This window comes from Hyperoodon ampullatus (assembly GCF_949752795.1).
Source record: "Hyperoodon ampullatus genome assembly, chromosome: 2".
In the NCBI taxonomy this organism is placed as follows: domain Eukaryota; kingdom Metazoa; phylum Chordata; class Mammalia; order Artiodactyla; family Ziphiidae; genus Hyperoodon; species Hyperoodon ampullatus.
Window position 1 is genome coordinate 97,442,858 of NC_136915.1, and position 27,851 is coordinate 97,470,708.

The 27,851-nt window shown below is 40.6% G+C and overlaps 1 protein-coding gene across 2 annotated transcripts in view; it reads right to left on the reverse strand.

Annotated features, from left to right (window-relative positions):
• The window catches only part of SORT1 (sortilin 1), a 66,722-nt gene extending 43,270 nt beyond the window's left edge, over window positions 1–23,452 (reverse strand). For both annotated transcript variants that reach the window (XM_079698178.1, XM_079698177.1), the window contains exon 1: window positions 23,126–23,452. In XM_079698178.1, coding sequence (XP_079554304.1) covers window positions 23,126–23,437 — 312 coding nt within the window. In that variant the 5' untranslated portion in view covers window positions 23,438–23,452. The remainder of the gene's footprint in view (window positions 1–23,125) is intronic.
• Between the last annotated feature and the right edge of the window lie 4,399 nt (window positions 23,453–27,851).

A 27,851-nucleotide genomic window follows, 5' to 3' on the forward strand; every position in this document is an offset into this window, starting at 1 on the left:
GCCATGGCTCACGGGTCCAGCCACTCCGTGGCATGTGGGATCTTCCCCGACCGGGGCACGAAACCATGTCCCCTGCATCAGCAGGCGGACTCTCAACCACTGAGCCACCAGGGAAGCCCAATAATTATCTTTATTTTAATAACTTTATTTTATTTTATCTTCTTCTTTCTTTCTTTTGTTTCTCCATTTTATTCTGAGCCGTGTGGAGGACAGGCTTTTGGTGCTCCAGCCAGGCATCAGGGCTATGCCACTGAGGTGGGAGAGCCAACTTCAGGACAGTGGTCCACAAGAGACCTCCCAGCTCCACATAATATCAGACGGTGAAAATCTCTCAGAGATCTCCATCTCAACGCCAAGAACCAGCTCCACTCAACGAGCAGCAAGCTCCAGTGCTGGACACCCTATGCCAAACAACTAGCAAGATGGGAACACAACCCCATCCATTAGCACAGAGGCTGCATAAAATCACAATAAGGCCACAGACACCCCAGAACACACCACCAGACGTGGACCTGCCCACCAGAAAGACAAGATCCAGCCTCATCCACCAGAACATAGGCACTAGTCCCTTCCACCAGGAAGCCTACACAACCCACTGAACCAACCTTAGCCACTGGGGACAGACACCAAAAACAATGGAAACTATGAACCTGCAGCCTGCGAAAAGGAGACCCCAAATACAGTAAGTTAAGCAAATGAGAAGACAGAGGAACACAGAGCAGATGAAGGAGCAATACAAAAACCCACCAGACCTAACAAATGAAGAGGAAATAGGCAGTTTACCTGAAAAAGAATTCAGAATAATGATAGTAAAGATGATCTAAAATCTTGGAAATAAAATGGAGAAAATACAAGAAACGTTTAACAAGGAACTATAAGAATTAAAGAGCAAAAAAACAGAGATGAACAATACAATAAATGAAATTAAAAATTCTCTAGAAGGGATCAATAGCAGAATAACTGAGGCAGAAGAACGGATAAGTGACCTGCAAGATAAAATAGTGGAAATAACTACTTCAGAGCAGAATAAAGAAAAAAGAATGAAAAGAATTGAGGACAGTCTCAGAGACCTCTGGGACAACATTAAATGCACCAACATTAGAATTATAGGGGTCCCAGAAGAAGAAGAGAAAAAGAATGGGACTTAGAAAATATTTGAAGAGATTATAGTTGAAAACTTCCCTAATATGGGAAATGAAATAGTTAAGTCCAGGAAGCACAGAGAGTCCCATACAGGATAAATCCAAGGAGAAACACGCCAAGACACATATTAATCAAACTATCAAAAATTACATACAAACAACAAATATTAAAAGCAGCAAGGGAAAAACAACAAGTAACTCATAAGGGAATCCACATAAGGTTAACAGCTGATCTTTCAGCAGAAACTCTGCAAGCCAGAAGAGAGTGGCAGGACATATTTAAAGTGTTGAAAGAGAAAAACCTACAACCAAGATTACTCTACCCAGCAAGGATCTCATTCACATTTGACAGAGAAATTAAAAGCTTTACAGACAAGCAAAAGCTAAGAGAATTCAGCACCACCAAACCAGCTTTACAACAAATGCTAAAGGAACTTCTCTAGGCAGGAAACACAAGAGAAAGAAAAGACCTACAATAATAAACCCAAAACAATTAAGAAAATGGTAATAGGAACATACATATTGATAATTACCTTAAATGTAAATGGATTAAATGCTCCAACGAAAAGACATAGACTGGCTGAATGGATACAAAAACAAGACCCGAATATATGCTGTCTACAAGAGACCCACTTCAGCCCCAGGGACACATACAGACTGAAAGTGAGGGGACGGAAAAAGATATTCCATGCAAATGGAAATCAAAAGAAAGCTGGAGTAGCAATTCTCATATCAGACAAAATAGACTTTAAAACAAAGACTATTACAAGAGACAAAGAAGGACACTACATAATGATCAAGGGATCAATCCAAGTAGATATAACAATTGTAAATATTTATGCACCCAACATAGGAGCACCTCAATACGTAAGGCAAATACTAACAGCCATAAAAGGAGACATCGACAGTAACACAATCATAGTAGGGGACTTTAACACCCCACTTTTACCAATGGACAGATCATCCAAAATGAAAATAAATAAGGAAACACAGCTTTCAATGATACATTAAAGAAGATGGACTTAATTGATATTTATAGGACATTCCATCCAAAAACAACAGAATACACATTCTTCTCAAGTGCTCATGGAACATTCTCCAGGACAGATCATATCTTGCGGGTCAAGCCTTGGTTAAATTTAAGAAAACTGAAATCTATCAAGTATCTTTTCCAACCACAACGCTATAAGACTAGATAGATATCAATTACAGGAAAAACTCTGTAAGAAATACAAACACGTGGAGGCTAAACACCACACTACTTAATAACCAAGAGATCACTGAAGAAATCGAAGAGGAAATCAAAAAATACCTAGAAACAAATGACAATGAAAACACGACGACCCAAAACCTATGGGATGCAGCAAAAGCAGTTCTAAGAGGGAAGTTTACAGCTATACAAGCCTACCTTAAGAAACAAGAAACATCTGAAATAAACAACCTAACCTTACACCTAAAGCAATTAGAAAAAGAACAAAAAAATCCCAAAGTTAGCAGAAAGAAAGAAATCATAAAGATCAGATCACAAATAAATGAAAAAGAAATGAAGGAAATGATAGCAAAGATCAATAAAACTAAAACCTGGTTCTTTGAGAAGATAAACAAAATCGATAAACCATTAGCCAGACTCACAAGAAAAAGAGGAAGAAGACTCAAATCAACAAAATTAGAAATGAAAAAGGAAAAGTAACTGACACTGCAGAAATACAAAGGATCATGAGAGATTACTACAAGCAACTCTATGCCAATAAAATGGACAACCTGGAAGAAATGGACAAATTCTTAGAAATGGACAACCTGCAAAGACTCAATCAGGAAGAAATAGAAAATATGAACAGACCAATCACAAGCACTGAAATTGAAAATGTGATTAAAAATCCTCCAAGAAACAAAAGCCCAGGACCAGATGGCTTCACAGGCGAATTCTATCAAACATTTAGAGAAGAGCTAACACCTATCCTTCTCAAACTCTTCCAAAATATAGCAGAGGGAGGAACACTCCCAAACTCATTCTACGAGGCCACCATCGCTCTGATACCAAAACCAGACAAAGATGTCACAAAGAAAGAAAACTACAGGCCAACATCACTGATGAACACAGATGCAAAGATCCTCAACAAAATACTAGCAAACAGAATCCAACAGTACATTAAAAGGATCATACACTATGATAAAGTGGGGTTTACCCCAGGAATGAAAGGATTCTTCAATATACGCAAATCAATCAACGTGATACACCATATTAACAAATTGAAGGAGAAAAACCATATGATCATCTCTCAATAGATGCAGAGAAAGCTTTCGACAAAATTCAACACCCATTTATGATAAAAAACCCTCCAGAAAGTAGGCATAGAGGGAACTTTCCTCAACATAATAAAGGCCATATATGACAAATCCACAGCCAACATCGTCCTCAATGGTGAAAAACTGAAACCATTTCCACTAAGATCAGGAACAAGACAAGGTTGCCCACTCTCACCACTATTATTCAACATAGTTTTGGAAGTCCTAGCCATGGCAATCGGAGAAGAAAAAGAAATAAAAGGAATCCAAACTGGAAAAGAAGAAGTAAAGCTGTCACTGTTTGCAGATGACATGATACTATATGTAGAGAATCCTAAAGATGCTACCAGAAAACTACTAGAGCTAATCAATTAATTTGGTAAACTAGCAAGATACAAAATTAATGCACAGAAATCTCTCGCATTCCTATACACTAATGATGCAAAATCTGAAAGTGAAATTAAGAAAACACTCCCATTTACCATTGCAACAAAAAGAATAAAATATCTAGGAATAAACCTACCTAAGGAGACAAAAGACATGTATGCAGAAACTTATAAGACACTGATGAAAGAAATTAAAGATGATACAAATAGATGGAGAGATATACCATGTTCTATGGATTGGAAGGATCAACATTGTGAAAATGACTACTACCCAAAGCAATTTACAGATTCAATGCAATCCCTATCAAACTACCAATGGCATTTTTCACAGAACTAGAACAAAAAATTTCACAATTTGTATGGAAACACAAAAGACCCCAAATAGCCAAAGCAATCTTGAGAAAGAAAAACGGAGCTGGAGGAATCAGGCTCCCTGACTTCAGACTATACTACAAAGCTACTGTAATCAAGACAGTATGGTACTGGCATAATAACAGAAATATAGATCAATGGAACAGGATAGAAAGCCCGGAGATAAACCCACGCACATATGGTCACGTTATCTTTGATAAAGGAGGCAAGAATATACAGTGGAGAAAAGACAGCCTCTTCAATAAGTGGTGCTGGGAAAACTGGACAGCTACATGTAAAAGAATGAAATTAGAACACTCCCTAACACCATACACAAAAATAAACTCAAAATATATTAAAGACCTAAATGTAAGTCCAGACACCATCAAACTCTTAGAGGAAAACATAGGCAGAACACTCTATGACATAAATCACAGGAAGATCCTTTTTGATCCTCCTCTTAGAGAAATGGAAATAAAAACAAAAATAAACAAATGGGACCTAATGAAACTTAAAAGCTTTTGCACAGCAAAGGAAACCATAAACAAGATGAAAAGACAAACCTCAGAATAGGAGAAAATATTTGCAAATGAAGCAACTGACAAAGGATTAATCTCCAAAACATACAAGCAACTCATGCAGCTCAATATCAAAAAAACAAACAACCCAATCCAAAAATGGGCAGAAGACCTAAATAGACATTTCTCCAAAGAAGATATAAAGATTGCCAACAAACACATGAATGAATGCTCAACATCATTAATCATTAGAGAAATGCAAATCAAAACTACAATGAGATATCATCTCACACCAGTCAGAATGGCCATCATCAAAAAAATCTACAAACAATAAATGCTGGAGAGGGTGTGGAGACAAGGGAACCCTCTTGCACTGCTGGTGGGAATGTAAATTGATAGAGCCACTATGGAGAACAGTATGGAGGTTCCTTAAAAAACTAAAAATTGAACTACCATATGACCCAGCAATCCCACTACTGGGCATATACCCTGAGAAAACCATAATTTAAATGTTAATTGCAGCTCTGTTTACAATAGCCAGGACATGGAAGCAACCTAAGTGTCCAACAACAGATGAATGGATAAAGAAGATGTGGCATATATACACAATGGAATATTACTCAGCCATAAAAAGGAATGAAACTGAGTTATTTGTAGTGAGGTGGATGGACCTAGAGACTGTTATTCAGAGTGAAGTAAGTCAGGAAGAGAAAAACAAATACCGTATGCTAACACATATATATGGAATCTAAAAAAAAAAAAAAATGGTCAGAAGAACCTAGGGGCAAGACGGGAATAAAGATGCAGACCTACTAGAGAATGGACTTGAGGATATGGGGAGGGGGAAGGGTAAGCTGGGACAAAGTGAGAGAGTGGCATGGACATATATACACTACCACACGTAAAATAGATACCTAGTGGGAAGCAGCTGCATAGCACAGGGAGATCAGCTCGGTGCTTTGTGATCACCTAGAGGGGTGGGATAGGGAGGGTGGGAGGGAGGGAGATGCAAGAGGGAAGAGATATGGGGACATATGTATATGTATAACTGATTCACTTTGTTATAAAGCAGAAACTGACACACCATTGTAAAGCAATTATACTCTAATAAAGATGTTAAAAAAATAAAAATAAAAAATGATTGTAGTTGACAATTGCATAACTCTCTGAATGTATGAAAAATCAATAAATTTTACACATTAAGAAAAATGCAGGTTTTAAGAAGAAAGGTTCTGTTCTCAACCTGTCCATCACTCCTCAGCATTATATGGTGGGTTTTTCTTTTCTTTTTTAAATTTTATTGAAGTATAGTTGATTTACAATGTTGTGTTTAATTTCTGTTGTACAGCAAAGTGACTCAGTTATACATATTGGGTTGGTCAAAAAGTTAGTTTAGGTTTTTCCTTAACATCTGTTTTTTTTTTTTTCCGGTACGTGGGCCTCTCACTGTTGTGGCCTCTCCCATTGTGAAGCACAGGCTCCGGACACGCAGGCTCAGCGGCCATGGCTCAGGGGCCCAGCCACTCTGCAGCATGTGGGATCTTCCCGGACCGGGGCACGAACCCGTGTCCCCTGCATCGGCAAGCAGACTCTCAACCACTGCGCCACCAGGGAAGCCCTTTCCTTAACATCATATGGAAAAAACCCAAATGAACTTTTTGGCTAACCCAATATACATATTCTTTTCCATTATGGTTTATCACAGAATGTTGAACATAATTCCCTGTGCTATACAGTAGAACCTTGTTGTTTATCCATTCTATATAGAATAGTTTGCATCTGCTAATCCCAAAATCCCAATCCTTCTCTCACACACATACACCCCACCACTGGGAATCACAAGTCTGTTCTCTGTACCTGAGTCTGTTTTTGTTTTGTACTTATGTTCATTTGTGTCCTATTTTAGATTCCACATATAAGTAATATCGTATGATATTTCTTTCTCTTTCTGACTTACTTCTCTCAGTATGATAATCTCTAGGTCCATCCATGTCATTGCAAATGGCATTACAGTATTTCATTATTTTTATGGCTGAGTAATATTCCACTGTGTACATACATCTTCTTTATCTATTCACCTGTCGATGGACATTTAGGTTGTTTCTATGTCTTGGCTATTGTAAATAGTGCTGTCATGAACATAGGAGTGCATGTATCTTTTAGAATTATAGTTTTGTCTGTGTATATGTCCAGGAGTGGGATTGCTGGACCACATGGCAAAGTCTATTTTTAGTTTTCTGAGGAATCTCCATACTGTTTTCCATAGTGGCTGCACCAATTTACATTACCACATTGTGGGTGTTTCTTTTTGATAGCCACAACAGAGGGACTACACCAATGCAAAAGATCTGAAAGACAGCTGAAATCCCATTTTTCCATGTAAAACCAACCACTCTAGTTCCTAATTATCGGAGCTTGAATAACCTCTTCTTATGTATTATTCTCACAGCACTTATTGATGTTGCTTGTAGTATAACTATTTACATATTTGGCTACCTCGCAAATCATGTTAGGAATTCTTAGATGGCAAACAGTATGATCTGGTATTTCCTGTCAGGCCTAGCACAAGGTCTTATAGATAGTAAGTTCTCCATGAACATCTCTGTAAAAGTGTATTCCCAAACCCCTGCTACCAAAATTGATCTGTGTGTAATCTCCCCTCTACCATGATTACCACCATTTCAGTAAATACTAGCTAAGTAGGGTTTCTTCCTATGCCCTTACTGCCAGCCACAACATTATTAAACACTAGTATGTGTTCTTGGGTATTCACACATACAATAGTGACCTTACTCCTCTCCTTCACTGTAGTTACCATCAATTCCATATAGTCAAAAATTGATAAACAAATCAAAGTGTTTAGAGGCAATGGCCAGGAGTAGACTATACAGAAGAGAAATTCAAATATTTGAGTATGAAGAAATAAAAGTCTGTCCACTAAGATTTAAGTGGGGCTCACAGAGGTGGGAGCAGTTGGGAGCAATAGCAAGGTATGGTAGAAGGGAGTTGTGCAGGCAGAACAAACGCGAAGATATAGGCAAGTATTTTGAAAAATTTCAAAGGGTAACACAAATAAAATATATTAATTTCACCAACTAGTAAAGTGCTGCGTATACAGTAGATGGTACTAAGTACTTCTTAAATAAGAATTTCAAGATCAGGATAAACACAGTTACAGTGGGAATAAAAGGAAAATAAAAATAGAGAAAAGGAAATGTGTGTGAAAAGAAAAAGTACTTCTTGAAATATCCAAAGAAAACCGAGACGAGGCCACAGGATCACTCACTCAAACAAGGAAGGTTTCCCAGGGCAGCCTGGTTCTTACTTTCTTTTACCCCACAAGAGTAGATCTATTCTTGGAAGAAACTAAACCCAAAAGACTCCACAGTATGTTGTGTTCATTCTGGATTGAAAATATATGGTGCTTCTCTGCTGCCTTTCTGAGCATCACAATGTACACATTCCTGGTCCTAAGCAAAAGCAAATGATACTCCTTGGCGATGGGATGAATGGAAGGGGGGTTATGTTCTACCTATGTAATGGTCAATTGTCTAGTTGGCTGCCTCCATATTCTTTTCTCGGATTTCATTTGTTTTGGTCCTTTGGAAGTAAAACTTGGAACTCTTTCTGCCTATCATACTATTATTAGATAAAGAATCCAAAACCGCATTTTCCTGCATTAACCTATTTTATTCTCCCCATTATCACTTTGGTCCTTCTATTTAAGGTAGCCTTTTCTTTTCCAGAATGACATAAAGTTTTTTGAACAGTTGTACTGTGTGATACAAATAAAAACAAATCGTAAAAAGAAAAAAAAATGAGGAAGGTTTCCAATGGTACATACAGCTGAATATAATCAACTAATAAGTTATGGTTCAACTGCTCTAATCAAGGCAAAGTTAGATGAATAAAAGAAATAAGAGCAGAGGACAAAGCTCTGTGGATAGAAAGAACTGAAAGGCAGAATAAGCCCTTTAGGAAGAGAAAACCCCAAACCTCCAACACAATATTTCCAATGAATATCCTAGAATATTAAAATACTAAACATATAAAAACATTTAGGAGTTGAGGAGTCCAGCCAATAGAAGGTAAAGTGTCTACTTCAAGCATTGTTACAAAAAAGATGTTATGTATTAGCTGTATGCATGACAAATGAAATGGAGAAGGTGGCAGAGAGCTGAAGCCTGTTTTATTTCTGGTAAACAATAGTTGTGTTGCTCCAATGTAGTATGCTTAAGAGGTAGATTATTTAGCACAAAGAGAACACGATCTGGCCACTACATATTGGTAAGCAGTCAGTCAAATGCAGGATCTAGAAGCAGGTCAAAATTAAGGGAAACCACGTAAATATACTGTTTGTGTGATTAGCAATCCAAAACCAGCATCTAGAGGGGCCACAGAGTAAATACAGTAATTCAGATTACATAATCATACCCTATTGCAGAAAGCTCAGAAACCAAGAACTTTAAGATTAGCTATGTCAAATGTCAGCTTGATTCTATCAGGAGCACATGAGCATAAAACTTGCCCCATCTAGTGAGAGGTTTATTAATCCCCTAGCACAGTCACTGGCACAGGAATAGATAAGACAGATCAATGGAACAAAACAAAGTCCAAGACTGGACAAAGTTTCTTTTAGGGTACGATAAAGCAAGCACTTCAAATCAGTGGTAAAAGAGTTTTGGAAAAACCAGCTATTTGGGAAAAATAAAAAGCTGGATTCCTAATTCCCTTCTTACCGCCCCCCCCCGACCTCGACTCCACATTAAATTCCACATATGACAAAGATTTAAATACAGAAAGTTAAACCATAAAAATCCCAGAAGTATGAGTGAATATTTTTATAATCTTAGAAATGAGAAAAACATTACAAAAAATGATACAAAACCCAGAACAATTACTTTGACTATTAAAAAAAATTAATGGCAAAATACTGAACATAAAGTTTAAAAAAACTGGAAAAAATTATTTGTAACACAATAAAGGGTTAATACAGAGTTTTCAAATCAATAAGAAAAAGATAAAGATCTCAAAAGAAAATAGGCAGGGACTTTCCTGGTGGCGCAGTGGTTAAGAATCCGCCTGCCAATGCAGGGGACATGGGTCCGAGCCCTCGTCCGGGAAGATCCCACATTCCGCAGAGCAACTAAGCCCGTGCGCCACAACTACTGAGCCTGCGCTCTAGAGCCCAAGAGCCACAACTACTGAGCCCATGTGTCACAACTACGTGCTCTAGGGCCCGTGTGCTGCAACTACTGAGCCTGTGTGCTGCAACTACTGAAGCCAGCACCTAGAGCCCATGCTCGCAACATGAGAAGCCACCGCGATGAGAAGACTGCGCACTGCAACGAAGCATAGGCTCCTGTGTGCAGCAACTAAGACCCAATGCAACCAAAAATAAATAAAATTTAAAAGAAAAGAAAATAGGCAAAGGACACAAACAAGTAATTCACAAAAGGACACAGAAATGACCAATAATGTTTGAAAAGCTATTCAATCTCACTAGTAATCAAAAGAAAATCAAAGAAAAATAATGTGTTAACATTTTCCACCTGTTGGACGCGCTTGACAAAATGTATCCAGTGAGGGGTGGAGACCAGAGCACCTGTGTGCACTGTGGGTGGGAGTATATAAACTGCTGTAACTTTTCTGGAGAGCTATTTGGTGATGTGAATCAGAACTGAAAATGTCCACACCACATGACCCAAGCAATCCCACTCAGGAATTTATTATCAGGGGATAATTACACATCTTTACAAAATATGTTATACACCTGAAGGTTTATTGCATCCTGCAGGCCATCTACTGTGTTAAACATCTTACACACATTATCATTTAATCCACATAACAACCCCATATTACTATATCTGTATATTCTAGACAAGAACTGAAGCTTTGTTAAATGCATTATGTTATGCAATGAAACAATATACCAGGTGCTAATGAAAATGTTTCAGGTATTTACTGACATTGAAAGATATTCATAACATGTTGAGTAAAAAGCAGGTTTACAGAATAGCATGTAAAATCGTGTGTGTGCGCGTTTATGGTTAAAAACATAAGTCTTCCAAATACTAACAGCAACTATCACTAAGTGGCAGAATTTATGGTGGTGTTTCTTCTTTATAGTTTTTCCATGGTGACCGAATTACTCCCCACCCCATCATCTGTTGAATAGTGATTTCTAGTGTCCCAGGTGGCACTGATAGCCATATACTTACCTCTGGTAGGGGAGCTCTGGGCAGCAGGGAGTCACTGACTGGCATTTATAACCAAATTGGTTTTCAGGGACCCATTACGTTAGAAAGTAGGTGACAGCTTGTACTACCTTCTCTGAAATACAACCATCTTGACAGAGGATAATGCAAGACTCATCCACACATTTAATGCCCACCATTTAAAGCCTGAGGTCCACACATTTTAGAGATGATGAATTAACAAAAATGTCCATTTCTGTGGTCATTTGGCTAATCCCTAGTTCCATCTGGAAAAGAGAAAGGCCATAAAACACAACATTCTTTACGGAAATAACTTTGTCTTCACATCTAATCAAACAAGAAGTCTAATTAAGTTACTGTTACTATAGCTGGGAGAACTTAAAGTTGGATCCGAGAGTCACCGTAGCTTGGAAAAAAATTTTGCTAATGAGAAACCTCTGCCTATCTTTAGTTACACACCTGATCAAAAGTAAAACACTGAAAGAATTAACACCAGCACAACTGAGCCTGGATCAGTTTCACATGGTGCGCCCCAGTTTAAAAGCCACTTGCAGATGACCCGACAGTCTGGCCATCAGGAGCAACCTCTCTGGCAAGTAAACGGAGAGTGAATTCAATGATGCCATCCTTCACACATGTTCCTTCTTTCAACAGATACATCTGCTTGCCTACCATGTGCCGGACCCTCTTTGGGGCACTGCGGACACAGCAGTGATAACACATACACTGTGCTCAGGGAGCTTATACTCTATGAACACACTTCTTAACAGAAGTCTAAGAATGAAGACTAAACATGCTAGATATTCAACCTACAGAAGACAACCTGTCATTGTGAAAATAAAACTGCAGAAGGGTGTTAAAGCCTGGTCTAGTAACTAACCGGTTGGGAAAGTGGGCACAAATCATTTTCTCTCTTGGGAATCTACTTCCTCAGGAGTAAAACTGAATTATGCTCCTTCACTCATGGAACAATAAGAATCAAATGAAATAACAAGGCACTGGTGATCCCATAGAGGCTGGGAATTTAAGATTTAGGCTTCCAAACCCCAAACAGGGAACACAGGGACAGACAGGACATAGTGATGGTGTAAGAGAGGTTTGGGACAAAACCTGGGCAAAGCTCTTGCGGGCAGAAATAAAATCTTAACAGAATACAGTTCTGTTAAATAAGGCACTGCTAGGATCATAAAACATGAGCCAAAAATAAAATCACAAATGTTTCAGTCCTCCCAGAGACTACCCTTAGAAATAAAAAGGCTAAACATAAAACAGTATACAAGTTTGCAAACCTATTCAATTATTCAGAGTTTTCTGTGAGGCAGGATGATACAGAGGAGAGCACTGGGCTAATACCTGGTCAATGTGAATTTCATTTCCGGCTCTGCCAACAGCTCTGTGAACTTGGGCAGTAAACCTTAACTTCACCACCAAGGCGAGGAAGCTGGAATGACATTTCCAGTCCCTATAAGCTTTAAAATTCTATGACTCATCAATAATTTCACAACTCAGTTTGCTTTTCCACTGCTCTGCCTTCATTTGGGAAAAACAACAACAAAAAAAATCAGCCCGTTGCTCCACAATACTCTAGTGTCAACAGGAAAGGGCAACAGCAACTCCATTATCTAGAAACCTCAACAACCTGGACACTCACTGAAAGGAAGCAAGGGAGAGAGACCTCTGATGACACTGTCCATGCAATAAAACCCTACGCACCTGACCACAAGAGAAACCTGCAGACCGTCACTCTAAATCAATCTGCTAAACCTGTTAGACTGCCTAAAATTAGAAATCTTTTTCTTACAGAAGCATCTTACAGAAGTAAAATTAAGCTAAGTAAAATTTCTTAGCTTACAGAAGTTAAATTTGGGGGACACTGTATCTAGAGACAGGGACAGCAGCAAGAAGGAACAGGATATTGCAAGGGGGCTATCATTTCTGCAGGAAAAAAAGAGTAAACTTCAACAGGCAGACAATGGCACTAAGCTTATAAATCTGGGCCATTCAAAATGGGAGAAAATAGCCCCACAAATCTCAACAGACCTTGAGGGCATTAATGCCATACCACTTTAAAATAATGTGAGTTGTGGTACAGCATAATTTAAACTCCTTAATGATCCAAGGTCATACTGCTGACAAAGAAGGCAGAGACATATTTTAGAAAGATGTCCATTAAAAACAACAAAAACAACAAACTTTGGCATTCAAAAGGGTAGGCTTAAATGCCTACCCTAGGCTTCGTTTTCGAAAAACTCATCTTCATGGGATAATTCATTTCTAATAATGCCTAATAAATGAGTTAAATTTCAAACTGTTAGCATTTAATTTTTACATCTTAATCTTATTTCAAAGAAAAGAAAGTGATGAAAGGATATGCGCCAGTGGCCAGCTGACTGGACCATAAAAGCTCACCGGTCCCCACTGGGTGTGGGGACCAGCCCGGCCTCCCTCTGCTGCAGCCACACTGGCCTTCTTCCAGACCTCTGGGTGCACCATGCTCTTTCTAGCCCCAGGCCTGTGAACATGCTTTTCTCTCTGTCTGGCACACTCCTACAGGAAAAATTCTATTCATCTTCCAGTACCAGTTTAAGTAATTTCTCAGCAAGTGCTTCCTAGTGCCCCAGGCTAAAAGGACCTCTGTCAATTATTCTCCTGTAGTTGCTTTTTTCCTTCTTGGTACTTATTGTATTTGTAATTACATATGTGTTTAATGTCTATTTTCTCTACTGGTCCATAAAGGCAGGGATCTTGTCTGTTGTGTTCCAAATCAGTTCCCAGTACCCAGTACAAGGCCCAACACATAGTAGGTGCTCAATAAAAGGTTGCTGAATAATAATAATATTGACCTTTACTGAGCACTCATGATATATAAAGCACCACTGCTACTTTACAGATGAAGAAGGAGGGTCAGAGAGGCTAAGTAATTCTCCCAAAGTTACACAGCTGGTAAGTGGTAGAGCAAGGATTCAAGCTTCTGTCTGTCTGACTCCAGACTACACATTTAACGACTACGCTTTCTCCAGCACTATGTGAGGCAAAAGGGTGAAGTTAAGGGGCCATGCTTGTACTACCTTTAAGGTGTTTATAATCTGGAGAATACCAATTGAATAAATGAAAGTGAATACAAAATAGAATACTATAGTAAAGTGCTGGATTACATGGCATTGTTAAATGTTGTAGGCTAGAACAGAAAAAAAAACAAGCAGAGCAAGAAAGGCATTCAGACAGGAGGAATGCCATGAAAACAAAAATGGAGAAGCAACAGAGCACATGGCAAGCTAAAGGGACTGGTGAGAAGGGAACTTCAACTAGAGCAGAGTTAACGTAGGCCAGGAAGTGGTGAGATACTACCTTAAAGATATACGTGCATTATAAAAAATAATTCCATTAACATTCTGGTCTGCCACGCTCTCAAGCTAAGTTCTTGAGGAGTACCTATCACATCTCACTAATATTTCTTAAAACGTTACAGAGGTCAATAGAGTACAAAGCTAATAGTGATTGCTCAGTTAATGAATCAAGGTGAAACAAGCAAAGTGCTATTTTAGAGCTGTCAACTTAAAACCACATATTTAAAGCTTAATGAATGAGAAGAGAAATAGTTATTGAATTATAAGTAGCCTTATTTTTTTTAATTGTAAGCTCTTTAACACTATAAGTAAATAACTATATATACTTGAAAATATTATAACCAGATGACCAGGTATCTGATGATGGTGGGGTTATTTTCTCCTCCATCTCCCATAGCTTCAAGAAAGACACTTTGAATAGATGGTCTCTCCTTCACCATACCCAATTTTTTTTTCGCTCCAAGTCCAAGGACATAACTAGTACATAATTCTTAACACAGGTTTGGTTCCTGTGAGTACCCATACTAATTTTCCTGGAATATTTCAGCTGTGGAAAAAAAAATTTAAGTGCATACACAAATATCTGAGCATCTAACTGGTAATGCATTAGAAGCTTTGTGTAGATAATCATTATAAAAAACATCCAATAAAGGATGAATACACACCAAATTCTACACTGTCTCATTTAATCCTCACAAGGACCCTAAAAGGTACGTATTAGTATATCCATTTTATAGATGAAAAAACTAAGGTTCACTAAGAGTCATCTGTCCCTGGTAACCACTGAAGTTTGAATCCAGGTCTAACCTGTGATCACATTCCTTCCTAACCACGGCCTCAAAGAACTCCAATTAATACCACTTGTTAGTATCACTCATATTAACCAGTTAAAATTTTGATGTAATCATGAAGGTTAAAAAAAAAAGAAAAGAACACATATGCTTCTTACATTTCTGCCAATCTTGACTCACTCTCATTCTTGCCACCTCCGCCCAAGCCTGTCACCCAACCCTGCCAAGTGATAAAACCAAATACATTTATGCCTCATCTGTCTCCTTTTATGCACATGTTTCCTCTGGAGTTGGTATTTATCAGGATCATTTGGCTGACAATTGGACTCTATGGACACAGTAATATATCAACAAGCTTATTAAGAAATGACATAGGGCTTCCTTGGTGGCGCAGTGGTTACGAATCCGCCTGCCAATGCAGAGGACACGGGTTCGAGCCCTGTTCCGGGAAGATCCCACATGCCGCGGAGCAACTAAGCTGTGCGCCACAACTACTGAGCCTGTGCTCTAGAGCCTGAGAGCCACAACTACTGAGCCCATGTGCCACAACTACTGAAGCCCGCACACCTAGAGCCCGTGCTCTGCAACAAGAGATGCCACTGCAATGAGAAGCCCACGCACCACAGCAAAGAGTAGCCCCCGCTCGCCGCAACTAGAGAAAGCCCACGCACAGCAACGAAGTCCCAGTGCAGCCAAAAATAAATAAAATAAATTAAAAAAAAAAAGAAATGACATAAATCCTACATATGTGGTAGGATTCAAGGTTTTCAAAACATTCTCTCTTTGAAGCCTTATGATAACACTTCATTTTACATGATGGGGAGCTGAGGCTTAGAAGGGCTAATTGAGCTCTGTTGAGGGAACTATGACCTCAAGGAGCAGAGAGGAATTCACAACTACATGACTTACAACTGGGGTCTATAACCTTGCCTTATCCCTAAAGCAAATGCATTGACTTAAAATATCTCTATGAAACACTTCCAAATGCAGCACCATGTTGGGACATAAGTGTTCTATGCCCAGCTCTTGGCCTGTAAGCAAGTCATTTAGCCTTCTTGGTAAGAGATCTGACCAGTTAATCAGCTTAACAATCTATGATGCAAACTGTTAAGCACATTATCAGCAAGAGTTCAATCTTACCCTTGTTCACAAATGTTCAGAAAAATCTGTTCACGGGCTTCACTGTCTTATAGCTCCTGGGTTCCTCATGCCTGGGCTCACAACCTCCTTAAATAAGGTCCAGGAGTCCTGGATTGTTTCTTGGAACCTTGAGCACTTCAAGTATAAAAGATGGTAGGCCCTGCCCTCTATTCTGCTCTCCTGTTGGACATACTCTTCCAAGAGCACAGTAACGGTCAACCTCCAAAAGGATAACTCTTCTTGCCTCCCCATTTCCACCTCTGGTTTATCCAGCTCTAGCCTCATGTCAACCACTACCTGTTAAAACACTTTCCCCAGTAAGTCCTAATGGCAGACTCCCTCCCCATACCTCCCCTCTTTTTCCATCCCCCACAAAGAGCTATCTTTTTTTTTTTTTGCGGTATGCGGGCCTCCCACTGCTGAGGCCTCTCCCGTTGTGGAGCACAGGCTCCAGCCACGCAGGCTCAGCGGCCATGGCTCATGGGCCCAGCTGCTCCACGGCATGTGGGATCCTCCCGGACCAGGGCACGAACCCGTGTCTCCTGCATCGGCAGGAAGAGCTATCTTTTTTTACTTCTCTGTATGTTTTCCTGGAAACCTTAGTCTTTCATACTCCTCATCAACTACTTCTCCCCAACAGAAAGTCCCCACTGATCATCCCCTGAGCATGTCTTGGACTTCCCTACCTCCATGCCTTTACAGGTCTCCCTAAGAATTCCCTCCACACCTTGATTCTCTCTTCATCCATGAGGCCTTCCCAGACTGCTGCACTGCAGTGGTCATGCCTTCTTCAAAATTTCTTCCAAACTCTCAGCAAGCCGTCTCTGAACAGCTAAATCCTTAAGATGACATCAATGTGGATGTTTTTAATGTTTAACTTTTCTTACGTACAGGCCAGAACTCCAGAAGTGTGTGAGTGAAAGATATCTACACAATACATTTAACAAAACATTTTGATAAAACTTCTCATTTGACCCTCCAAATAATCCTAAAACTGATTCTCCAGTTTAAAATAAATAAATAAATAAAGGTCAGAGAAGTTAAGTGATTGTCTATGATCACACCATACAACTATGAAGCAGCAGAGCCAGGATTCAAATCTGAGTATTAAGAAGTCTTTTCTGAATTTTGCATATAGCATATTTATGATGTGAATCTCTTTGACAAAGGGCAGGTACCAGATAAACATTGATCTGAACTATCCTGTCTGGGAAGTACTAACGTCAGTTAAAAATTTCCTTCCCAGTTCAATTTCTCTTGGTACTTCAGGGTGATCTTACCGTTGAATCAGATTTGCAAACAGGCTCAACTACAATATTAGAACTTAGTTTTTTAGAACATACAGGAAAAAAAAGAGCAAAACTCTTAACAAAATCAAACGTAAGAGAGATACTACTCATAAGCCCTAGAAGGAAAAAACCATACATTTTCTTCTAATGAAAATAAGTCAAGCCAATTAATCACATGTAAGTTTCTAACTTGCATAGGGCTGAGTATATTAATGGGAAGCTGACCATCTATTTTCAAGCACACAGGCAGCCAAGACAAAAAGAAAAAATAAAAGCCCCAGTTTTGGCAGAGTACTGTAGGGAAGGAAAAGAAAAAACAAATTTACTGCTAGATATCTATTTGGTTTGCTTTTGGAATATCCAAGCTAGTAGCTTTGATTTGCATTAGATTTTTTTCAGCCAACAAGGAACAATAAAGTATTTCCCAAAAAATAAAAGTCAAATGTCTTTCACAATTATATGAAAAAAAGAAATACTCCTGTTATCTTTAAGAACACTCATATTTCACTGAAGCAAGCTCTGGAGGTGGTAACAAATTACCCCCAGATGTGAAATCCAGGCTATGTTCAAGTTCAACTGGGAAATGGAACAGCCACAATTTGCTTCTAAACTTGGAAACAACCAGTAAACATTTGTGATCACAACCTTTGGCCTCCTCTTCTTCCATATTAATCACAGAGTTTTTTAGACATTTTAAATCTAGTCCAAAACTTCTCATGCTGTAGATGAGGAGTTGAGGGCCAGATACTGAAATGCAAAACAGAAAATAAATTACATTCACAGAAAACTTTCTCAGGAAAACACCACAGGCTCTGAATGGAAGATTTTGTTTTTGTTGTGGTTTCCTGAGACTGGGGTTGAGGACAGAGAAGGAAAAAATAGCCCCAATCTTAAAAAACAAAACCAAACCAAACAAAAAAAACCACATGTCCAGCATTCACCTAACAACCTCTAAAGGTATGAAGCGTCTATCATGAAGATTCTTTCAACTCAGCTAGCTCAAAGCCACATATTACTAACCCAATTTTGACTGCAGTCACCATTACAGTGTCAGTAAAAAAAACCCTGCCTAGAACAGACTGAAATTGACCAGTTTGTTCCGAGCCCCATTACTCCTCAAAACCACCTACATACAGATCAGTGAGGCCACGTAGACAGTGGGAAGAACAAGTTTTCACCAAGCATTTAAATAGAAGAGTACAAGATGCAGCAGAAACACTGGTTAGAAAAAGATAAAAAGGTAACTGAGGGCTTCCCTGGTGGCGCAGTGGTTGAGAGTCTGCCTGCTGATGCAGGGGACACGCGTTCGTGCCCCGGTCCAGGAGGATCCCACGTGCCGTGGAGTGGCTAGGCTCGTGAGCCATGGCCGCTGAGCCTGCCCGTCCGGAGCCTGTGCTCCTCAATGGGAGAGGCCACAACAGTGAGAGGCCTGCGTACCGAAAAGTAACTGAAAAAAATTTTTTTTATTTTATTTTTTTTTTTTTTAGAAATTTACAAATGCAGTATCTTTTTTTGGAGCCATTGCCACACAGCCCTCTGCTAGAAAAGCTGTATTTTTAATTACACGTCAAATTTGGTATCTGGTCTACCTTAACATTAGCTTCTCATCATATAAAACATCTGCACTTCATTTCTCCAGTCTCAAAGCACAGTTCACTTTCTGCAAAGACAGCTTGAGGGGTAGAAAGGGAGGAAGAAGAGGAAATGTGACTCCTGATCTGACCACTGCCCTCAAGCACTGCCCTTTCTGTGAGGATCACATGAGTAACAGGCCAACTAGGACAAAGCTGGGGGGCATGGTTTCTTCAGTCACCCACTGAGAACCCAACGTTTATTGGCAAGAGTTGATTTGAAATTGGCACAGTGCAAAAGAAGCTGTTAATAGCCTATGTGAACCTAACACAAAATATCAGATCAAAACAGCAGGATGAGGAGCCTATTATTATTATCATTACAGAAAGAAAATAGTCATTAGAAATTGACCAGAACAGGAGACTCATCATAGTGATTTTTAATTTTCTAATTAAAAATCACTATGCGCAGAACCAAAAATTTGAGTCAGCAGAGAACTTACCTAATTGTTACCCTGCATTCCCTTTGAGCCACTTGTCCTACCTGGCTAGCTCTCTACCCTCACCTCAACCAAACCTCAGATGAAAACTAACATTTCCCCAGATAAATATACTTCATCAACTTTGCTGATACTTCTAACTGAAATCCCCAATACAGAATTCATTTTAACATCCTGTAGGGATTAAAAGTTTGATGAGTATACTGTATGGGCACAGAGTCCTCATGAGGACTTTGCTCATTCTGCTCAACCAGGACCAGGAAGGAGATCATATGGAATTCCTATTCCTTGACCCCAACACTAATGGATGAAACAGGACTCAAGAAAGATTAACTAGAGGGTGACGGTGGGAGTGGCGGGGAAGGCAGTATGAAGAGAGGCTGGGTACTGGGATAAATGAGGCAGTTAGAAAGTTCCGGGGCAGTTAAATGCACTGACCTTCAGATTTCCGGGTGTGACAAAGATCCACAACTGGCTAAGAGCGGCAGCTCCCTGAAGCCTCCAACAGGCACATTCAGTCCTGTCAGCCTGGACTCAGCCCTGCCAGCACCAGCAAACAAATACATGCATTCTTCTCAGAGCTGACACCCCATACAACACAACCTCACTACAGGGCCTGTTTATATAAGAAACCAGATGCTTTGATGTTGGGGTAGAAGTTGGGAAGTTATGTGTAAAGAAGTAGTTAATGACAGGAACAGAAGGAGGACAGAGAATGAACAACATTCCTGGCTTTCTAATCCTAAATTTTAAAAGCTTTAAGGAAATTGTCAAATAGTCTGAGCTCAGGAATGAGAAGTAAGGAAATTATGTCAGCCACCACCATAACTCTGACCAAGGCATTTCATCTGTTTCTTTAAGACAGAGCTTCATGCCCAACCTCAAAGGGGTGCTTATAGGAGGAATGTTTGGAAGCAATCCAACTTAGCAACCAACATTAATAAAATCTAGGCTTGCTCAACTTCTCTCATGCACAAAGGTTATACATGTCATGAACATTCCAAGCACTTAAAGGAAAGAATCAGTTAACAGTGTGGCATGAAGAGTTTGGGGTTAAAGGCAAAAGGAAGGTTATTCTTTAGTCTAAGAAAAAATCATTTATAAATACGCACACACACATACTTGCTGGATTTCATGAGTGAAGAGACTGAGTTATATAGGTCATTAGGGCACAGGTCTCCTAAAACCAGAAGACTATAAAAGCACTATCATGCTTTAGTTCTACTTCGCTTTCTTAAGAAGATCAGTTAAACACCAACATATTCCCACAAAGCCAAATAAGCCATAGAAACAGGTCTAGGAGATTTGCTAAAACTTTCTGAGGCTTTTCGTTCTCCAGTCTGAATCATCTCTTCGTTGTATCTTGGCACCCCCAGTATCTAGCACATCTTGGACTTTTGGAGGACATTCATGTACACTGACTACATGAAGCAATGTGGCTTGACATGAACAGCAAGTTATAACAAATAAGAGAACAACGAACTTTTCATTTTTCTTGGGAATTAAATCCTGTCATCTTATGAAAAACTACTCTAAATGGCACTTTCCCAGCTGTACAAAAGTATACAATATTTCTAATAAAAAGTTGTTCTGTTATGCTTATACTTTTATTTCACACTGTTTATAAAGGCTCCCCCAACACCAGATCTCTTCAGCAGAGTTCAGGATGACTTATTATGACTTCTAAAAATATAGAATTGAAAAGCAGAACAGACCACTAGATAACAGTTCTTGGTTAAGGGGGTGCACCACTAAGAACTGCTTTATTCAACCATTTCTAAGGTGAAGATTATTAACAGTGGTTCCACGTTTACCACATACACATGCTACAAAAAGGATGGGATCTCTGAAGAAACCATGGATGATTAAGAAATGCAAAAAACAGTTCGTTTCAATGAGGTCAATGAAAGAAGACAAAAAAATAAGTTTAAAAAATCACTGGAAACAATAACTAAATAAAATGAAAGAAAAAGAGGGAAGATTTTTTTATCAACATGTGGACTTCAAAGAATGAGGTTTCAGATCTGCTCTTGAGTAGATCTGGCCTAAGAACCCCCTGAGCCAGTTTTTTCAACCTCTTGCTTTAGAAATCAATATATTGCAAATGACATATAAATTCAAACCAACCAGGGAAGATTCTGACTAAAGGAATAAATCCAGGAGTAGCCCCAGGTCCTAAAGGTAGGTCAGTCAGCAAGAGAATAATCCAAATATGGAGTAAGAATGCTGTGTCTGGCTGGCTCAAGGAAGGAAGTGCTCCCGTTATAAATTAGGCACTGGTGTTGTAAAGCCTTTCTCAACTCTCCACCGTGAGATGGAAGTCTACACATTTTTTCCCCCTCATCAAACGGGAAGACTTCCCAGTTCTCATTCTGCCCTATCTGCACCCAACCCATCCCACACGTCAGCGCTAGCTTGGCCACTTTTATGCAGCTGCTGCTTGGACTGCGTTTAGCAAGAGTTCTCCCTGACTGCTTATGCTTTGACTGCAATTGCCCTGGGTCCCCAGATGAGAGAATTCTGCACAGGTAACAAGTCCAGGCAGAGGGAGAAAGATCAAGGGGAGATTGAGATTCGGCTGATACAGAATGTGGTATAACGAAGACAAGTGCAGTTAGCCACTCACCTCTGTCCCCATGTGCAACTCTCTTTGAATGAAGAAGAGATATAAGAGAGAAAATGCGTTAAACTGAAAATACATTATGCAACAATTAAACCGGTAGTTCTAGAAAAAACACGAGGAAGATGCCCGAGCTGATCTAGAGCAAGTAAGTAGCCAGGATGTTGCCAACAACTGGCTTTGTCAACACAGTAGTGTGCAGAGGTTGGGTTGCTTGTCCCCAGAAACAGAACTGCCACAATTTTTAAAGTGTCCGACTAGGACCTAGCTCAAAGCAGAGTATCTGCAATGTGTTTCTTAACCACTGTAAACCTTGTTACAACAGGATCTAGACATCCTGGTCAGAGTCCAATGCCATGATAGAAGGTCAAGTTGAAGGCGTAAGAGAGAGCACACATACGCTGTCACCCCATTGCCAAGCTTGTTCCTTTAACTATTAAAACACACACAGGAACCTAATCATTGCTTTGGGATTTCTGAACACCCGCCTACCCACCCTGAAAGTACTGACCCCGCGAGGACACACGTTTGTTTCTGCTTAGCCCCAACTTCTCCAACCACTTAAGAGGTAATTACTCCTCCAGCTTCCTGTTGGGGTATAGCGTTGTTGGATCCAAATTATTTATACAGACGGAAAACAACAACGCTCGAGAGATGCTGACAACTTAAAAAAAGAATGTCGTGAAAGTCTAAGCCGGCTTCCCCTGTGACGAAACACAGCTGCCCGGGCTGCGGCGTCCGGGGGCCGCTCTCCGGGCCCGACTCGGCCCGCCCGACCGCCGTAGTTTCGGGGCCGCGGCCCAGGTGGCGCGGGCGCCGCGCGGCGGGCGAGCGGCCGGGGTCTCCTCCGCTGGGACGCGAGGCGCGCGGACAGAGAAAGAGGAGCCGGGTGCGCGGGCCGGCCGCCAGAGGCCCGCGGGTGGCACCTCGTAGTCCGGGCGGTGCCCGGGCCCGGCGCCCGCTCACCTGGTGCGTGTTGTTCGCTAGCCTGACGACGAAGTCCCGGACCCCGCCGCAGTCCTCATCCTCGTCGAGCGCGCTGCGGCGCCAACGGCCGCCGCGGGGAGCCGGGCCCCCGGGCGCGGCCGCGCGCAGCCCCCAGCTCACCCCGACGGGGCCGGACCAGCGCGACAGCGGCGCAGCAGGCGGTGGCGGCGCGTCCAGCCGGTCCTGGCCGAGGGTCGCCGGCGGCAGCAGCTGGAGGAGGAGGAGGAGGAGGAGGCTGAGACCGTGGGGCCAGCGCGAGAGGTCGCCAGCAGCTCCCCGGGGCCGCTCCATCGCCGCCGAATGCCTACGCTGCCGACACCTGCCGCCCGGCGCGCCCGCCCACCCCCGCCGGCGCCGCGCCACACCCCCGATCCCGAGCCCGGCGCTCCTTGGATATGCGCAGCCGGGCCTCTCCGCCCCCATAGGCTGGCCGCCTGTCCTTCTTCCCCGGCCCACTGCTCATTGGCTCGCGTCGCCTCCGGCTTCGGGGGTCCTGGATTAGGATGCCAAGTTGCGGGACTGATTGGCTGGAACGTGGCAGAGACGGCTGAGGTCATCCCCACCTCGCCGGCGTATCCGAGGCCGGGCTTCTAGAGTTAGCGCAGGAGCTTCCCTCCTTCAAAAGAACGCCCCCGCTTCGTGGCGCCCCGACCCGTCGTTGCTCCCTCTGGCACCCTCAAGTTGGGGCTGGGTTGGTCCCCTCTTCTCCCCCAGAGACACCCCTAAAATTCCTTGGGTTGTGGCAGCGCCTGGAAAATCTCCTCGGGGGATCCCTGAGTTTGCTCAGCTGGAAAAGGGGGCTCCGTCATGAACCGGTGCTTCTGGTTTTTAACCCCCCGCACGCTGCAGCGCCCATTGTCTGCTGAAGCAGCCGCCTTGCTGACACAAGGTGAAGGAGAACTGTGTGGGCTAAGTCTCATGGAGGCAGACATCAGAACATCCATGACTCACGCAAGCCTGGAGAAAAGTCTCTCCTCACTCACCTTCCTCTTATGCAAGGGGTTAAGCCAAAGAAGGAGTTGCTTATTGATTTTCCTGGAGTTAGAAAGTAGCTTAGGCATTAGGGGCAGGTAAAAGGGGGCAAGAGAATTGCCCCGTTTTATAAAGTCGGCTCAGTGCCGACTTTAGACATGATCATTGCATAGATGCATATTTATCAGGGTGCCTTAACCCTGCAGTGAGCACACTGCACAAGTTTGGTTTTCAATATATAATATCCCCTAAATTAACATCCCGCCTCCAATAAATAAAACAAAACCCCTACGCTGTTCCCTTTATCGCAGAAACTACACCCATAACTTTATTCTGGAACATGCAGTGCAGGTAAAACCAGTTCTGGATGTTCTCTTTATTGACTCCATCTCTTCAGAATGCCAGTTGTTCAGAAGAAAAGGGAACAAATAGAAAGACACAAAGTATACAACACGTTATACCCAAATAAAGAAAGCAGCTAAAAATTACTTTTAACTATTAACTGCAGGTAAACCCGAATGAGAATATATTTATTGGAGAGGAAAATGAATGGTGCAGTGCACCGAACCCAAGGTTTACATTAAAATCCTCTAGTCACATTAATTTGCAGACAAAAATTTACAAATTTACATTCTGCCAGAACAACCATAGTAAGACATGACAAGTGAAAAATATTTTTGAATGGCATCTGAGCAGGATGGTAAAATCACTAAAATAGTATTCCAAGTTCTCAGCTACTGAACTGACGAGATAAAGCTCCATGAAAACTGGTGAACAATTTGTTCCTTTCCATTAACTACAATGTGTCAGATAATTTTTTTAAGAGATTATTTTTTAATCTGTGCCAACTGTGGAGTAGATCACAAGACAGTCAGTTCCAGTAGCATGTGATTAGCCGGGGAGAGAAGAGGGGCTATACAGGAATATTTCTTTGTTTGGGTGACACAAAGATGAATGGTCTATTGTCTTACTGTCCGAAAAGTAAAAAGCCAACTCAACAGTGCCATCTCCTGGAGAAATTACTAAATACACTTTTAAACTCTTAAAATTGTTGGAATTACCTGTACATTCATTTTTTAATATATTGCTTTTAGTTATCATTGTATGTTTACAGAATATGTTTCCTTCTTCAAACTGTATTAGCTTCTGGGGATACGGTACCTTGCATATGGAACTGAGAAAATGTTTGAGTGAATGAATTATTTTAGTATTTCACTTTTGTCAATGACACTGGCACCAAATACAAAAGTTGCACTGATATCCTTTGTGAAATACCACACCTAAGACCTTACCTTACTTGCAGAACTAAAATATGTAAATTTATCTTATTACTAAAAACGATACATTTCTCCAAGATAAATTCTGTGACAGAAAGATGAATTGAAAGCCGTTACATATCACAAAACCATTGCTTTTGCTAATAAGATTATTTCTGATTCTATTTAAACGGACACAAAAAGAAACTTCGTAGGAAATTTTAAAACTCTACAGAAAACCAAAGTCCATCTCTTTCAAGAATTCTATAATTGGAATTATAGAAGGTATGAAATTTTTTGTTTCACCAGTACAGTGTACTACTTTATTCCTTGGTGTATGTTTTTTCCCTGCATAATACACGATTCAGAGACACAACTTCACCTTGCCCTAAAGCAGCATGTTTAGTCCATTTCTGCATTAATCTACATTGAGTTAAATGGGGTATTTATTGTCTAGTTCTCCCCCACTAGAAGCTTCATGAGAGCACAGACCATACCTAGACCACAGCTCTATCCCCAATGCCTAATACATTACTTGGCATATAGTACATAGGTACTCAAATTTGTTAAATCTGAACAAATATTAGTTGAGATAGGATTTTTCAATGGCATTTTCTATTAGGATTTGATAAGAGGTGAACACGAGGGAAACTAATCTCATGATCACGTTATATTTAATAACAGGGTTAAAATCACTAGGACAGTCTCCAGAACATTGGTGACAATATAACTTTAGTTCCCTACCTCATGTGTGTGTGTGTCTAGAGCAAAATTCTGTTTTCCCAAATGTTTCCCATCATTGCACTTTCCAAATGTATATAAGCACGTATTTTGCTGGAAATTTGGTATAAATTTAATATGAATTCAGCCTATTCAAATAATCAGAATTTGAAATCATAGAGTACAACTTCCTACAAATGTTAATGAAGACAATACACAATCAATTCTGCATTATTCACACGTGGATTAGCCATGTTGTGGATAGTACATTTCAAATCTCAATGAGATTTCCCTATTACTCAGTAGGTATCTAGGCTTCTCATGCCTGGCATTGTAAAACCAAGAGTTGATGATTTAAAACCAGAAAAACCTGAGTTCAAGTCTCAACAGCTTAATTTTCTGAGTCCATGGTCACACAGCCTTACATTCTTCATCTGTTAAGAATATGATAAGTAACAATATCTACTTCATATGGCCATTCCTTTTAATAGATATTTATTGGAGTATAATTGCTTCACAATACTGTGTTAGTTGCTGTTGCACAACAAATCAGCCATATGCATACACATGTTCCCATATCCCATCCCTCTTGAGCCACCCTCCCACCCTCCCTACCCCACCCCTCTAGGTCATCGCAAAGCACCGAGCCCATCTCCCTGTGCTATGCTGCTGCTTCCCACCAGCCAACTATTTTACATTCGGTAGTGTATATACGTCGATGCTACTCTCACTTTGCCCCAGCTTCACCCTCCCACCCCACGTCAAGTCCATTCTCTATGCCTCTTTATTCCTGCCCTGCAACTAGGTTCATCAGTGCCATTATTTTTAGATTCCATATATACGTGTTAGCATACGGTATTTTTCTCTTTCTTACTTCACTCTGTATGATGGACTCTAGGTCCACCCACCTCACTACAAATAACTCAATTTCGTTTCTTTTTATGGCTGAGTAATATTCCATTGTGTATATGTGCCACTTCTTCTTTATCCATTCATCTGTCGATGGACATTTAGGTTGGTTCTGTGTCCTGGCTATTGTAAATAGTGCTGCAGTGAACATTGTGGTACGTCTATTTCTGAATTATGGTTTTCTCAGGGTATATGCCCAGTAGTGGGATTCTTGGGTCCATATGGCCATTTTTGAGGCTCCAATAGATTGATTCTTTAAATCATCTCAACCAGTCATATGCTGGCAGCTCTAACGGGGAAGTTCATAGTATACTCCAAAGTCTAATGTAAACTACTTCTGAATTACCCAGTTCTCTCTTACTGATTTGTAATTGATTGCCAGTGAGGCCAAGATCATGAATTTGATTCTTTTATAGTCCTTGACTTCATAAAAAAAAGAAAATCTTATTCCAAATTGTCTCTTAAGGCACAAGAAATAGTACAACATTGTAGCTGGCTTATTCCAACCCATCAGTTTTGGGGAGGGCCTCAAAACATGTTCTTTTGATGGTCAATTAGTAGCATCTCCTTCGTATAAGCAGCAAAAATAACTATTTACTCAAGAAAAACTACAGAACTGAAGTTTACAGTGGTATTAGTACCTATAACACATGAGGAGGAGTTGGACTAGTTGGGAGTTCATCTGTCAACACCAAGGAATCCATAATATAGTTGATTCTGTTGTACAGAGCCACTAAAACAATTTTAGGATACTGATAGGATAGGGATATTAATACCACTATCCTTTTTGCCCCCAACACAAGTATTTTATACACAAGACTGCATTAGAAGAGAATAGTCTATTAACA